General features: G+C 42.0%; 1 protein-coding gene across 2 annotated transcripts in view; it reads left to right on the top strand.

Annotated features, from left to right (window-relative positions):
* The window catches only part of NRXN1 (neurexin 1), a 632,749-nt gene that overhangs the window by 329,394 nt on the left and 288,823 nt on the right, over positions 1–14,532 (top strand). For both annotated transcript variants that reach the window (XM_053459665.1, XM_053459664.1), the window contains one exon: positions 9,454–9,627. In XM_053459665.1, the coding sequence (XP_053315640.1) occupies positions 9,454–9,627 (174 nt within the window). The remainder of the gene's footprint in view (positions 1–9,453; positions 9,628–14,532) is intronic.

Genomic DNA, 14,532 nt, shown 5'->3' with positions numbered 1-14,532 from the left:
CTCTGGCATTTAGGGGGTTAAAAGGCATATTATGGGGCAGAGTGGCATATAGGGAGGTATAAGGCATTTCAGGAGGCAGAGTGCACTATTAAATGCCCCCTTAACGCCACTCCAGAAATGCCCTATGCCCCCATTTAACACACACACACACCCTATACCCCCATTTAACTAACTAACACACACACACACACACACACACTCTCTCTCTCTCTCTCTCCCCCCCTCTCTCACCCCCCTTCCCCCGCTCTCCCCCCTCTCTTACCGGTGCTTCCAGCCGGGGCAGCGGGTTGACGTCGCCTTCTGCTGCAGCCGGAAGGAGGTGTGGCTAGCAGCGGGGGTTTGTATGCGTCCGTCGCGTATACTTTCCCCGGCTGTCAGAGATCAAAGTTCCCCGCACCGGTGCGGGGAACTCTAATCTCTGACAGTCGGGGAAGGTCTATGCGACGGACGCAGACAACCCCCGCTGCTAGCCACACCTCCTTCCGGCTGCAGCGGACGTTGTCTACGCGGATCGCGTAGACGTCAACCCGCTGCCCCGGCAACGCAGTAGGAAGCAAGGAAGCACCGGTAAGTGTGTGTGTATGATGGGGGGGGGGTGAGACAGGAGGATCCAGGTCCCCTGCAGCGGTGCGGGGGATCTGGATCTTAGTCTCCTAATCAGACCTCTATTTGAGGTCTGATTAGAAGACGACCCCGATTAGAAGACGAGGGGTATTTTTCAGAGCATTTGCTCTGAAAAAAACCTCGTCTTATAATCGAGCAAATACGGTACTTTTTTCTCCATTAATGCTTCATAGATCCAGACTTACGTTTATTTGATTTTAAACAAACGTAAATATTTAACTGCTTAGTAAATCATAAAAACAAATAATATTAGAAGTAGGTATAATATGAAAAAGGTGTAATATTATGACAGAAAAAGAAAAAAATGAATTAGGAACATGTAGGTATAAATATCTTCACCCAGTGGTGCTAAATGATTACGAGAAACAGCAATGGTTACAATACACAATCACAGATAATGTGACAATAATTTAATTATATTCATAAAATAAATCCTGGGAATAAAAGACTCATATCATCTTTATTAACAAGACTGACAAAGAAATTACCCTACGGTACAGGCCAAATCTTCAGGGAATTTTACAATCTTATGGTAATTCCCAAACAAAAGTGCTTATAATTGAGACTGCTTTAATCCTTTAATGTGAACCCATCTACAGATTACTAGAAATGTTGAAATGTTGAAATGTAAATAGAAAGCAAGAATTGATATTTATATATATAAAACATTTTTGGTGTGGAACAGGTTGAGTAAGTTATCTTTGCTTGAATCCGACCTTTTTGTGGTAGAGAAGAAAACAAAGGCTGTCCTTTGATGGTTAGGTCGACCACCAGTGACTAAATGATTACCTAGAGCACCCTGCTCTAGGTCACACCGTTAAGGCAGTTTTAATAAGTTCTTAATGCAGCTGCTTTTAATAAGAGATGGTGTCAGAACCAGAGACGGAGCGTAGCGCAGGATCAGGTAACCAAAAGGCTTTAATGAATAAGGTAGATTTAAACACACAGTTCAAAAGACACCAAGCACAGTACCGTAGTCTAGCAAACAATTCCAGGTACAACAGGTAAGCAGCACAGTTCTCAAAGCCGGAGGCGCAGTTCCAATTAAAGGGGCAAAGGCAGGTAGAGGAATCCAATAAAGGGTAGCCAAAGTTCAATCACCAGAAAGTCAAGCAGGGAACATCCAAAATCTTCAAGCAGAAGGTCGTAGGGTATCCACAAGGAACACGGCTCAACTAGCAAGCAACTAGTGTAGGATTTGCAGGGTCTTTATAGTGTTTCTGATTGGAGATCCCTCCCTTGCGCACCTGATCCCCCTCAGAGCAAACCTGGTCTCCTCCCTTGCACACCTGATCTCCTTCAGAGTAGACCTGGTCTCCTCCCCTGCACACCTGATCCCCTTCAGAGTAGACCTGGTCTCCTCCCCTGCACACCTGATCCCCTTCAAAGCATACCTGATCTCCTCCTCTGCACACCTGATTCCCTTCAGAGTAGGCCCGGTCTCCGCCCCTGCACACCTGATCATCTCTCATGGGCATGGCAATGAGTATGGGAGCGGGAGGCAAGCTCCTCCCCCTCCCTTCCTGATTAGCATCTTCCCTCTGTCCATCTCTCGCCTCCGGGGTGTAACCACGCCCCCCCGCCACGAGGAAAGCGCGCGCTTTGGCTAAGCGCGGTACGCGGCGGAATCGAGGCCGGGGATACGGCCTGCCCCGCGGACGGGCGATCGCGCCGCGAGGCATCTGACGCCCGGGATCCGCTCCCCGCGACGACGACTCCCGCCGCGAGGTAGGTAACGGACCCCGGTCCTGACATACCCCCCTCCTTACAGACGACCTCCGGGCGTCTCTAGGACCCGGACGTCCTGGATGTGATTGGTGGAATTTCTTGAGTTTCGCAGGGGCGTGAATGTTGCAGTGAGGTTCCCAAGTACATTCATCTCGGCCATAACCTTTCCACAAGACAAGGTATTCCAAACGCCCCCTACAAATGCGGGAATCCAGAATCCTTTCAACCTCGAACTCCTCAGATCCCTCCACACTAACCGGAGGGGGTGGTTGGCCTCTTCTTGGAGTGGATTCCGGGACCCAGGGTTTAATCAAAGAAACGTGAAAAGTGGGATGGATGCGCCATGATGGAGGAAGTTGTAGACGAACTGCCGCAGGACCCACCAAGGCCGTGATGGGAAAGGGTCCATGAAACCGTGGACTCAATTTCTTTGAAGGACCTGTAGTCTTGATGTGTGTTGAGGAGAGCCACACCTTATCTCCCACTTGATAGGAAGGGGGTTTACTCCTGTGTTTGTCGTAAAACTTCTTATGATCCTGTTGTGCTTTACGAAGCGAAGTCTTTAATATGGGAAGGATCTGTTGCAACAACTTAAGACGGTCACCCACTGGTGGGGCATTACGGGCTGGGGGTAAGTCGATGAGAAAAGACGGATGGTACCCATAATTGGCCCAAAAAGGAGACATGCCTATAGATTTCTGAGTGTGGTTGTTATAGGCAAACTCCGCCATGGGCAACAGCTGTAACCAGTCATCTTGCTGATGTGTCACATAACATCGCAGGTATTGTTCCAGTATCTGGTTGATTCTTTCTGTTTGACCATTGGTGCTGGGATGGTAAGCAGAGGACAGGCGTCTCTTGATTTGTAATCCTTTACAGAAGGCGGACCAGAATTTGGAGGTAAATTGGACCCCTCTATCAGATAAGATTGAATGAGGGATACCATGCAGGCGAAAAATGAAGTTAATAAACAGATCGGCCGTTTCCGCTGAGGTAGGTAATTTGATGGTGGGTACGAAGTGGGCCATCTTGGTCAATCTATCCACCACGACCATGATGGTGTTGTGTCTTTGGGATGGAGGTAAGTCCACTATAAAATCTACAGTTATGTCCTGCCAGGGTCGCTCTGGAACGTGGAGAGGCTGTAAGAGACCAGCGGGTGGAGAGTTACTTCCCTTGGAACAGGCACAGGTTGAACAGGAGCGGACGTATTGTTGTATGTCTCTTCTCATGGTAGGCCACCAAAAGGATCGAGTAGCTAGTTCTAAAGTTTGTCTTTGGCCTCCATGTCCGGCTAAAGGATGATCATGGATGTACTGAAGAACGGTGTTACGTGTTAAAGGGGGAACGTAGATTTGACGCCCTCGGTAAAACAGTCCATTTTCGGCTTGTAAGGAGGAGGTTTCCGAGGTGTCGCCTAGAACTCGACTGTGTTCCCTAAGTTCTTCTACCATCGAAGAGTGAAGCGCCAGAAAGTGAGATGTGGGTAGTATGGTGTCCGTGGTGGGGAGTTTGGCGTCTGATTCGTACAACCGGGATAGGGCATCAGCTTTAGTGTTCTTCGTACCTGGACGATAAGTGATGTGCAATTGAAATCTCGTGAAGAAAAGGGCCCATCGGGCCTGTCGAGGGCATAGTCTCTTGGCTTTCCTGAGGTATTCGAGGTTGCGATGATCCGTGAACACCGTGATTGGATGGATGGCCCCTTCTAGGAGATGTCGCCACTCTTCCAGGGCCATCTTAATGGCTAGGAGTTCTCGGTCCCCCACACTATAATTGGTCTCTGCAGGGGTCAGTCGTTTAGAGAAAAATGAGATAGGATGTAAAGAGTCTTTCTCCCCATCACGCTGTGACAGGATGGCACCCACCGCACCCTCTGACGCATCTACTTCCAAGTAGTAAGCTTTCTGGGGGTCAGGGATCATCAGGATGGGAGCCGTTGTAAAGCGTTGTTTCAAGATTTCAAAGGCTTTTTGGGCTTGGGGGTTCCATGAAAACGAAGTCTTTTTCTTGGTTAAAGCGGTGATGGGTTGAACTATACGGGAGAAACTGTTGATGAATCTGCGGTAGAAGTTAGCAAAGCCTATGAACCTTTGTACGGCTTTCACGGAGGTAGGTACTGGCCATTGAAGGATGGTAGTGATCTTCTTAGGATCCATCTCAATCTTTCCGGGAGTGAGGACATACCCCAAGAATTCCACTCTATCAGCTTCAAAAATGCATTTAGACAGTTTAGCATATAGGTGGTGTTGCTGGAGACGTTGTAACACTGCCCGGACGTGTTCTCTGTGCTCGGTGAGAGTAGGAGAATAAATCAAAATGTCGTCTAAATATACTATGACGAAGGTATCCAACATGTCCCGGAACACATCGTTCAAAAAATGCTGAAAGGTGGCAGGAGAATTGCATAAGCCGAATGGCATGACTCGATACTCATAATGGCCATACCGGGTGCGGAACGCCGTCTTCCACTCGTCCCCCTTGCGGATACGGACCAAGTTGTATGCACCTAGAAGGTCGATCTTGGTGTATATCTTAGCGTCTCTGAGTCGATCCATCAGCTCCGGGATTAATGGCAGTGGGTATTTGTTTTTAATAGTTATGTGGTTGAGTTCTCGATAATCCACACAGGGACGTAAGCCTCCATCCTTCTTTTCAATAAAAAATATCCCCGCACCTGCTGGGGAGGTGGAGGGTTGAATGAAGCCCTTCTTCAGGTTTTCGTCTATGTATTCTTTGAGAGTCTTTAGTTCAGGTTCTGAGAGTGGAAATATCTTTCCAAACGGTATAGCGGCTCCTGGAAGAAGGTCGATTGGGCAGTCGTAAGGTCTGTGGGGTGGCAGTCGTTCTGCCTCTTTGGGATCGAACACTTGACTGAACTCTTTGTATGAACTGGGTATCTTAGGTGCTTCTATCCCTTCTTCTCCTTGAACTGTTGCAATAAGGGAAGACGAGAGACAATGTTGTTGACAAAACCTTGACGAGAAAGTGACTTCTCCAGATGACCAACGAATGAGGGGGTCATGTTGCCGAAGCCACGGGAGACCCAAGATCAGGGGAAACAGAGGAGACTGGACGAGGTTAAAGCTGATTACTTCGATATGTCCGGGACCACTGTATAATTTGATAGGAACAGTCTCTAGGGTCACAGGACCTGATGTAATGGCTCTTCCATCTACCAGCTGGACGGTTAGTGGACTGGATCTTGGACGGGTAGGGATCTTGAAGGTCTGGGCCAGCGTGATATCCATAAAGCTCTCGCTGGCTCCTGAGTCAATGATGGCGGTGGTTGAGGTTTCTTTATTTTCCCACTGTAATGAGACCGAAATGGATAAATGCCGGGAGGTACCACTCAGTAAGACAGGAGTAATCAGGGGAGTCGTCTTACCTCGGGCGGCCAACTTGGTACAGTCACGAACGATGTGTCCTGGTTCTCCACAGTACATGCAGAGATTGTTCCTCCTTCTTTGAGCCTTTTCGGACTCAGATAAGGGTCCCCTCGTCAGCCCGATCTGCATGGGTTCGTCTCCCGAGGTGGTTGGTGAAGGGTACCCCGCTGGGGTTGTCTGGGGACGAGTGGGAGTACGAGTAGTCCATCCTGGTACAGGTGTACGTTCCATTCTCCTTTCACGGAGTCTCCTGTCCATTTGGGTTACTGTATGTATCATGGCTTCCAAAGTATCAGGGGCCTCTACTCGGGCTAGTTCATCTTTGAGGGCCTCGGCTAGGCCTAATCGAAACTGATAAAGTAGGGCAGGTTCATTCCAATTTATTTCGACAGATAAGCGGCGAAATTCGGTGATATAATCCTCAACGGGTCGGCGACCTTGACGTAGGTTGTGGATCGCCGCCTCGGCGGTAGTTCTGGTATGGGGGTCCTCGTATAAAATGTCCATGGCTTGGCGGAATTGGACCCAAGTGTCCAGCGCAGGGTGTTGAGTCTGTAGGAGATGTTGGGCCCAGGTTAGGGGGCCTCCGGACAACAGGGAAATAGCGGTTCTCACTCTAACAAAGTCTGTAGCATAGGTTCGGGGTTTGAGTACAAACAACATTTCACATGATGTAATGAAGGCTCGGTATTTGCTGCGGTCTCCATTGAATCTTTCGGGTAACAGTACCTGCGGTTCAGGGGCTGCTGCAGCACCTCCTCCTGGTTGCTCCATGGGTGGAACAGGGGGTGGACCCGCTGGAATAGGAAGCGGCCCCCCCTGTAAGGCTTGTACTTGGTTTTGTAAGTTCAGTTGATGGTCTTGTACCCCTTGCAAAGTTTGGGCAATAACAGCTATTTGCTGGGTCAGAGCTTGGATAGCGTCCATCATTCCTGCAGGCTCCATATGGCTTGCTAGTTTTTTCAGAACCAGAGACGGAGCGTAGCGCAGGATCAGGTAACCAAAAGGCTTTAATGAATAAGGTAGATTTAAACACACAGTTCAAAAGACACCAAGCACAGTACCGTAGTCTAGCAAACAATTCCAGGTACAACAGGTAAGCAGCACAGTTCTCAAAGCCGGAGGCGCAGTTCCAATTAAAGGGGCAAAGGCAGGTAGAGGAATCCAATAAAGGGTAGCCAAAGTTCAATCACCAGAAAGTCAAGCAGGGAACATCCAAAATCTTCAAGCAGAAGGTCGTAGGGTATCCACAAGGAACACGGCTCAACTAGCAAGCAACTAGTGTAGGATTTGCAGGGTCTTTATAGTGTTTCTGATTGGAGATCCCTCCCTTGCGCACCTGATCCCCCTCAGAGCAAACCTGGTCTCCTCCCTTGCACACCTGATCTCCTTCAGAGTAGACCTGGTCTCCTCCCCTGCACACCTGATCCCCTTCAGAGTAGACCTGGTCTCCTCCCCTGCACACCTGATCCCCTTCAAAGCATACCTGATCTCCTCCTCTGCACACCTGATTCCCTTCAGAGTAGGCCCGGTCTCCGCCCCTGCACACCTGATCATCTCTCATGGGCATGGCAATGAGTATGGGAGCGGGAGGCAAGCTCCTCCCCCTCCCTTCCTGATTAGCATCTTCCCTCTGTCCATCTCTCGCCTCCGGGGTGTAACCACGCCCCCCCGCCACGAGGAAAGCGCGCGCTTTGGCTAAGCGCGGTACGCGGCGGAATCGAGGCCGGGGATACGGCCTGCCCCGCGGACGGGCGATCGCGCCGCGAGGCATCTGACGCCCGGGATCCGCTCCCCGCGACGACGACTCCCGCCGCGAGGTAGGTAACGGACCCCGGTCCTGACAGATGGTGAACATTGTTGTAGTTTATGAATAAAACCACGTTTCAGTAAAGGCCAGGTGCAGAAAATATATTTTTCAAGGCTCCAATGACCTGTCTTGACAGCTGTCATTCAGTTTGTAGGACAGTATCACCTTGGAAGGAGAAATGCAAACATCTAAATGAAAGTAGGGGCATTTACTTGACTTTTTTAATATCTATTTTTATATCACAAAATTGTGAGTACTGATTTCACAGAGCCACCTATCTCCAAAACATGCTACATAAGCAGGGGGTGGTGAACTTTTTTGTATATATTTTCATTTAGCTGATGAAGTTGTTCATATATCCCCCCCCCTCTTTTTAATCTCTGTTACAAAATAATATAAACTGTTAGTGTAAAGGAAGACGGAGAAATAAAAGAATAATAAATAATAATAAAACACAAAAATCAAACATCCACCCAGTTGCATCCTGAGAGCCCCGACAATGATTCTTCTGTGACATTTGGTCACACAAGGGATTCTTTGATTATCTGCAGTAAAAACATCACCACCAGAGCCTGTACTAAACGCAGATTCACCTTTCACAGCTGGCGTGTCTGCAAGTGGAAATACATTTATCACATAATAATGTCAAAATGTTCTTAGCAGCATTGAGCTTCTCTTAACCTTTGCTTTTTGACCATACACCTCTCCTATTTTGTTTCCCTATTCAAACAGTTATTTATTTGTTACTTGTTCTTTTTCCCTTCGTGGATTGTGTTTAATTAGCACACATTTCAGAAATAATTATATGGATGAGTTTTCTCTGTGAGCTTTTACATATGAATATAAAATATTAATTTTGTGATATATACAGTATATATATATATATATATATATATATATATACCACAAAGTTTGTAAAATTACATTGTTGAGTGGAATATATAATTGAGGTACCCAAGTTAGATGTAGAATCAATGTGACATCCAAAAATAACAAAATATTATCAAAATTAAAAATTGTCGTTTGGGTGCATCACTGCTTGATGTCTGAGACAATTGCTTGTAATCGAATGCCTCCGGCTTGATGCTGCTTTATTTCTGTGTATGAGATGTGCGTATTCCATGGAGAAAGTGACACTGGACTGTTTCTAAGCAAAGTGGGTTCCAAGGCATAATGTTCAGGAACATACCCCCCACACACACACATAGACAGAACATTGGAAATATAGTGAATGTTTTAGAGTACATTACTTTTCAGTAATGATTGGCTTGGTGTCAACTACTTGGTCAAGGGATTCCCTTTAAAGCTCCTTGATGGGATGTTGCAGAGGTGGTATACAAGGGCAGAGGGCATACAAGGGCACCATCTCTCCTTGACCAATTTATTTTAGTATCATCTGCCTCTCTGCAACCCAGTGAGCAACCATCTCTCCCTCCATCTCGTGGTATAAAAGAAATCAATAAAAGACTGCTCAGTTGTGTCAAGACATCTTTATTACTCCATCCAAGAAAGAAAAAAGGTGACATTTCAATTATTACAGGTTCTCTCTGTAAAAGAAAAAAATAAACAATAGAGCAACACCATGGCAACCCTTATGGCACATAGACACTTTAATGAAGTTTCAAAGGTGCAGCATCTTGTTCTCTTAGATAGTAACTGCGGGCGGATGATATACTAGATAAATAGATAATTATGTATCTTCATTAGTGTCCCATTAGCTTCCTCTGGAGTACTGTCTAATACAGTAAGATTCTGTTCTTGTGGTCTATGCTTTTGTAGATGTTTTTTCCACACTTTGTTACTGAATTAGAAATTGTATCGTGCAGCATGTTTTCCGGCATTGTTCTGTTCACGAAAAAAAAGTATTTTAACCGCTATTCTCTGCGCTTTCTCTTCTACAAGGTGACCTATATATTGGAGGTGTTGCCAAAGAGATGTACAAATCTTTGCCAAGGCTGGTCCACGCCAAGGAAGGATTCCAAGGTTGCCTCGCTTCTGTTGATCTAAATGGACGTCTTCCAAACTTGATCTCAGATGCTCTTTTGTGTAACGGGCAAATAGAAAGAGGATGTGAAGGTACAAAAAGTTTCAATCACACTGTGTATTTTACTTCCATAGAGTCTAGCAAGTTAAAAGACACATATTTTTCTAATATATATATACTTCTTCAAGCCCTCATTGTTTCTATGACGCCATATGCTACTTAACTCTTTTTAGTTAATAATTCCTTAATTATGTGCATATTGGATGACATGCAATATATACAAGGTGGCATAATACTCTTTTATATTAACTACATTGTGAATAAATGTGTGATATAGAATATTGTGATATCAAAGAGCATATATATATATATATATACTGTATATGAAACAATGCTAAAAAGTTATATTCCAATATTCATTAGTATATATATTTTCATTTAAAAAATAATATAATTAGGATTATAGCATATTTTCATCTTATAAAATATCACTTTAGATGTGCAATGTAGAAGTATTCTCAAATTTCAATTATTGCTTGTTATTTTTCATAGATTTTTCATGTTTATAAGTTTATCTCATGTTCACTTATTGTTTTTTTTTTGTTTGTGTCCATTTTGAGTTGTCATGTTTCATATCATTTTCTTTGTTTCATTTGAATGTTTAAATTAGATTTTTATTAAAGGTTTTGCAATGTGTTTTGTGTTTTTCTTTCATGTTGCCTTCCATATTCTTAAAAGCTTTTCAATGGAAAGGAGAAAGAATAACATAGAATGTGAATGAAAAGCTCAGTTAATCATTTCATACACCTCATCACATGTATGTGTCCACATATTATGATTTATAGCAACACGTTTTATCTTTTATCATATCATCGCCATTATTGAAACCAATCTACCCATCTGGTCTACCCATAATTCAAGATTCAGGTCCTAATCAGTCCTTGTTCTTGTCTTACATTCAGGATAGCTTTATGCCTTGTCCAATTTATGTTTAAATTCCTGTATTAGCGTCTGCCACTTCTGATGACAGGCTGTTCCATTTCAGTAAAATAAAACATCCTTACTTTACATCTAAACCGCTGACCCTCTAGTTTGAGATGATGACCTCTTGCTCTAACATTTCTCCTCTTTAAAACTTCTCTCTTGTACTTTGTTAAATCATTTTAAGTATTTAAATGTTTCTATCAAATCCGCCCTTTTCTCTTCTTTCTCCCATACATATTGAGATCCTCTAGTCTTACCCAATTAGTTTGCAGGTGTAAACATTTTCACCATTTTAGTAGCCCTCTTCTGACTCTTCACTCCCATATGTCAGTATCCTTCTGGGGATGGAGTCTTCAGAAATGTACACAATACTCTAGGTAAGGTCTGACCAGAGATCCGTGGAGGAACCACCATCATCTCCCCGCTACTAATGCCTCTAGCTATACAACTCAGTGCCCTGTTTGCTTTAGTCAAAGCTTTATTAAATTGCTTGCTCAACCTTAAGTTCTCAGAAATAATTTTCACCAAGCCCCACTCTTCTGTTGTCACTGATAGAACAATTCACCCAATGCTATATTCAGCCTAGGGATTATCAACATTAAACTGCATTAAACATTAATTGACTTAAATCCCTTGGCATTTGGCTTGTTACACCAGGAATGTCTACCCTGGCAGACCTTTGTATAATCTGCTAAAAGACGTGCCTTACTATTACCTTACAAGAAGAGTACACGGTGAGCTTATTGCCCCTTTCACAAATGAAAACAAAGCCATAGTTTCATGTTATCTCACAATGAAAACGTAAATGTTAGTATAATGTTTTTAAATAGTGTAGAGCATGACTGTTTTTTTTAAATAATAGACGCAAAACCTGAACTTATTTGCCATGTTCCAATCCTCGGAGTTGACTTATTTATAGAGCACAAGGTTTGTATGCTTTAAGCACTCAGTGAACCTGACATAGAAACACACATGGCTGAAATATTATGACCATCTGTAATATATAAAGAACGTTGAAGACAATGGGCTGGAGTCCATGCCAGAGATTAATATTTCATAATTGATAGCAATCCTACCATGGAGTGCAATGAAAAAAAAATGATCGTATCTTTGTTAATGAATCAGGACCAGTAAATCTATGTTTTTATCTCATATTTCCATTGCCATCTGTGGTAGGACTGCTAATAAATTATGTGTGATAGAAATATCTCTGACCAGTGTCATCTTTTTTTAAACACGTAAATCAAATAGTGAAATAATTCAACACTTATGCAAAATGTTATTTTCGTAGGGTGATAATTTGTATTTTTCAGAGGATATGGTTTTCACCCACACATAGATCACTACTTTCACTTCTAATATTATAAATTGAGATACCATCATAGACATAGCAAAAGACACATTTGAAATCACATAATAATTGCTAATCCGCATGTACAATAAAACCAAAATACAATTTTGTAACATATGCTCTACAACCTAAATAGCTCAAACTAACAAAAAATAAGCAATCACTGACTGATGTTTAAATACTTATGTAGGTATCTCTGTACTAAGAACACAAATATAAGATAGACTTTTTAATAATATATAGCATAGTTAACCGGAAAATAATAAATGTTGTTAAATATTAACAGAGATAATGGTGGGTCGTTTCATTCACATTTAATAGTTTTTTTTTTGCACACTAATTTATTGTATAATTAGACCAATACCTACATTATTAAAATAATTTTCTGTGCCTACGGATTTACTTCTATAATAGTACAGCCACTAGTACATAACCAACTTGATTTATTCTTGTGCATTTGTATTTTTGTCTAACGTACAATTAAGATCGTCATTAAAATTGAGGAAGGTACGAATGAACTCAAACAAGATATATTCTCCTCTGACATTTAGCACGTAATATATTCTTGCCTTAATTCACGTATGGGCTGTTTCCGAATTTCACGGTTCAATGTCCAATATTACCAATCAATATAATTATATAACAAAAATAAATTGAAAAGGCTAACCTTGCAATTGATTGGGTTGTTTTTTTTTCTTTTTTACCACCATAGCACAGCTGGTTGCTTTGGTTTTAACGTTTTCAAACTTTTCTTTTCGTGGGTAGATTAGAAAAAGTAAAAAAATATTCCCAACTAGTTCCATGGCACACGTTAATTGGATTGTGTGCTAGATTAGAACCCCCAGTAGTCCATTTTCTTCAAACTACAGAGTCTGTTTGCTAAGCTCAATAATGAGTTTTCTGGGGACTGTTCCAGATTTTGATTACATTCCATCAAACTTCTTTTTCTCTTTAGCCTTTTCCATGCTTTCCCTCATGATACTGATCATTATCACATCTATCGTTTTATTCCTTCTTTCTATTATTTCCACTTACCTTTATTCCACTGAATTATCCCTATCATTTAATTGGGGTTCTTTAAGCTGTTTGGTAGGAACTTCATCTTACAATTGGCTGGACTGGCTTGTGTCTTGAAAATGACTTGCTCACAACGCTAGTAAAATACATTCACTCTCATTAACATTCATCAGAATGTAACTTAACGTATAGATCTTATGATAACACAGTAACACCTTTCACTGATAGGACTGAGTGTCTGCAATCCGTATCAGCCACACATTATGCTATAATTCCCTTTGAACTGCAATGATTTAAACATGACTAAAACAAGAAGCAAAATGAATCTTGAATGTGTAAGGGCATCTTCATAACAAGATAAGTACTAGACATGATCTGAATTTGAAGGATGAACGATTAAGAGGTAAGGCATGAAAGTGTTCTCCTATAGAAGAGATGGTAGACAAAAGATAACACTTTAGATAAAATAGGTAATGTTTGCATGAAGCTGTTCAAAAGAATACGTACACATAAGAATCTATTTAATCAATTGATTCTTAATGTACTGTTACATTTGAACCCGGTGCAAATTGATGAGGTCACTATAGAAGTCAAAGGAATGTGCTTTTTAATTGACACATTTACTAATTTGCACAAACCTTAGCCTTAATACGTAACTAAATAGTTTATTATACAAAAGGGTTGCAGTATTGATTGTTAATCAATGTATTAATATACCCCCCCCACACACACACACACACATGTATGTGCTTTTCTGTGTGCCACCTATAACATTCATAGTAAACTAAAGCAAAAAATGGCAGAAACAGTTAATCTTTGGGATAGTCCTAAATCTATAGATTTTCTACATGAGTGGATTCCTATTGTCCCTCATGGTCTGTGTGCAAGTGATAAAAATAAACCACTGTGAAATGCTTATTTCTGATAATAAAGCCATCACAAGCAGACAAGATATCTTATGCGCATATGGTACTGACAAATATATATATACATATCTATATACATATGCACACAGAGAGAGGCAGGAAAAGTATATATATATACATATATATATAGCAAAATATATATTAATATCACAGATGTATTATTTTCTCAACAGCTTGCTTTTTTTTCATTCTTTGATGCATTAACCATTTATATACTAGATAGACAGATAGATAGATAGATAGATAGATAGATAGATAGATAGATAGATAGATATCACAATTTTATTCTTACTTGGCACCCTTAAGCAACTCTTGAAAGCTTTTTATGAGGCTATGAATAAACTCACCATTATCAAACGTTATGCAAATAAGCAAATGCTGTGTCTAGGTGTTAAACATCTTGGGTGATGTCATATTGCAAGCACAGAAGCAATTATCACCTCCTTCCACATTCTGCTGATATTCTTTAATTTATTTACACTGCACGATGTGCACTTTTTTTTTTACCAGACTCATATACACTAAGGCAAAATGCCAATTGTGTGTTTGTGTTACTAGCCGGATTGAATAGAAAATAATGATCAATATCCCAAAAATGTTTCACTTACAAATAAGTAACAGCTTTGCATAAATAGATGGCGTTCTACCTTCTCTGCAGAATTTAACCCTTTAAACTACACTAATTACAGCATTCTAAACATGATTCCTACTACAATTGA

This window comes from Spea bombifrons, chromosome 3 (genome assembly GCF_027358695.1).
Source record: "Spea bombifrons isolate aSpeBom1 chromosome 3, aSpeBom1.2.pri, whole genome shotgun sequence".
Classification (NCBI taxonomy): domain Eukaryota; kingdom Metazoa; phylum Chordata; class Amphibia; order Anura; family Pelobatidae; genus Spea; species Spea bombifrons.
The sequence above is the reverse complement of the archived record's forward strand: the minus strand, read 5'-3'. Positions and strand labels throughout refer to the sequence as shown.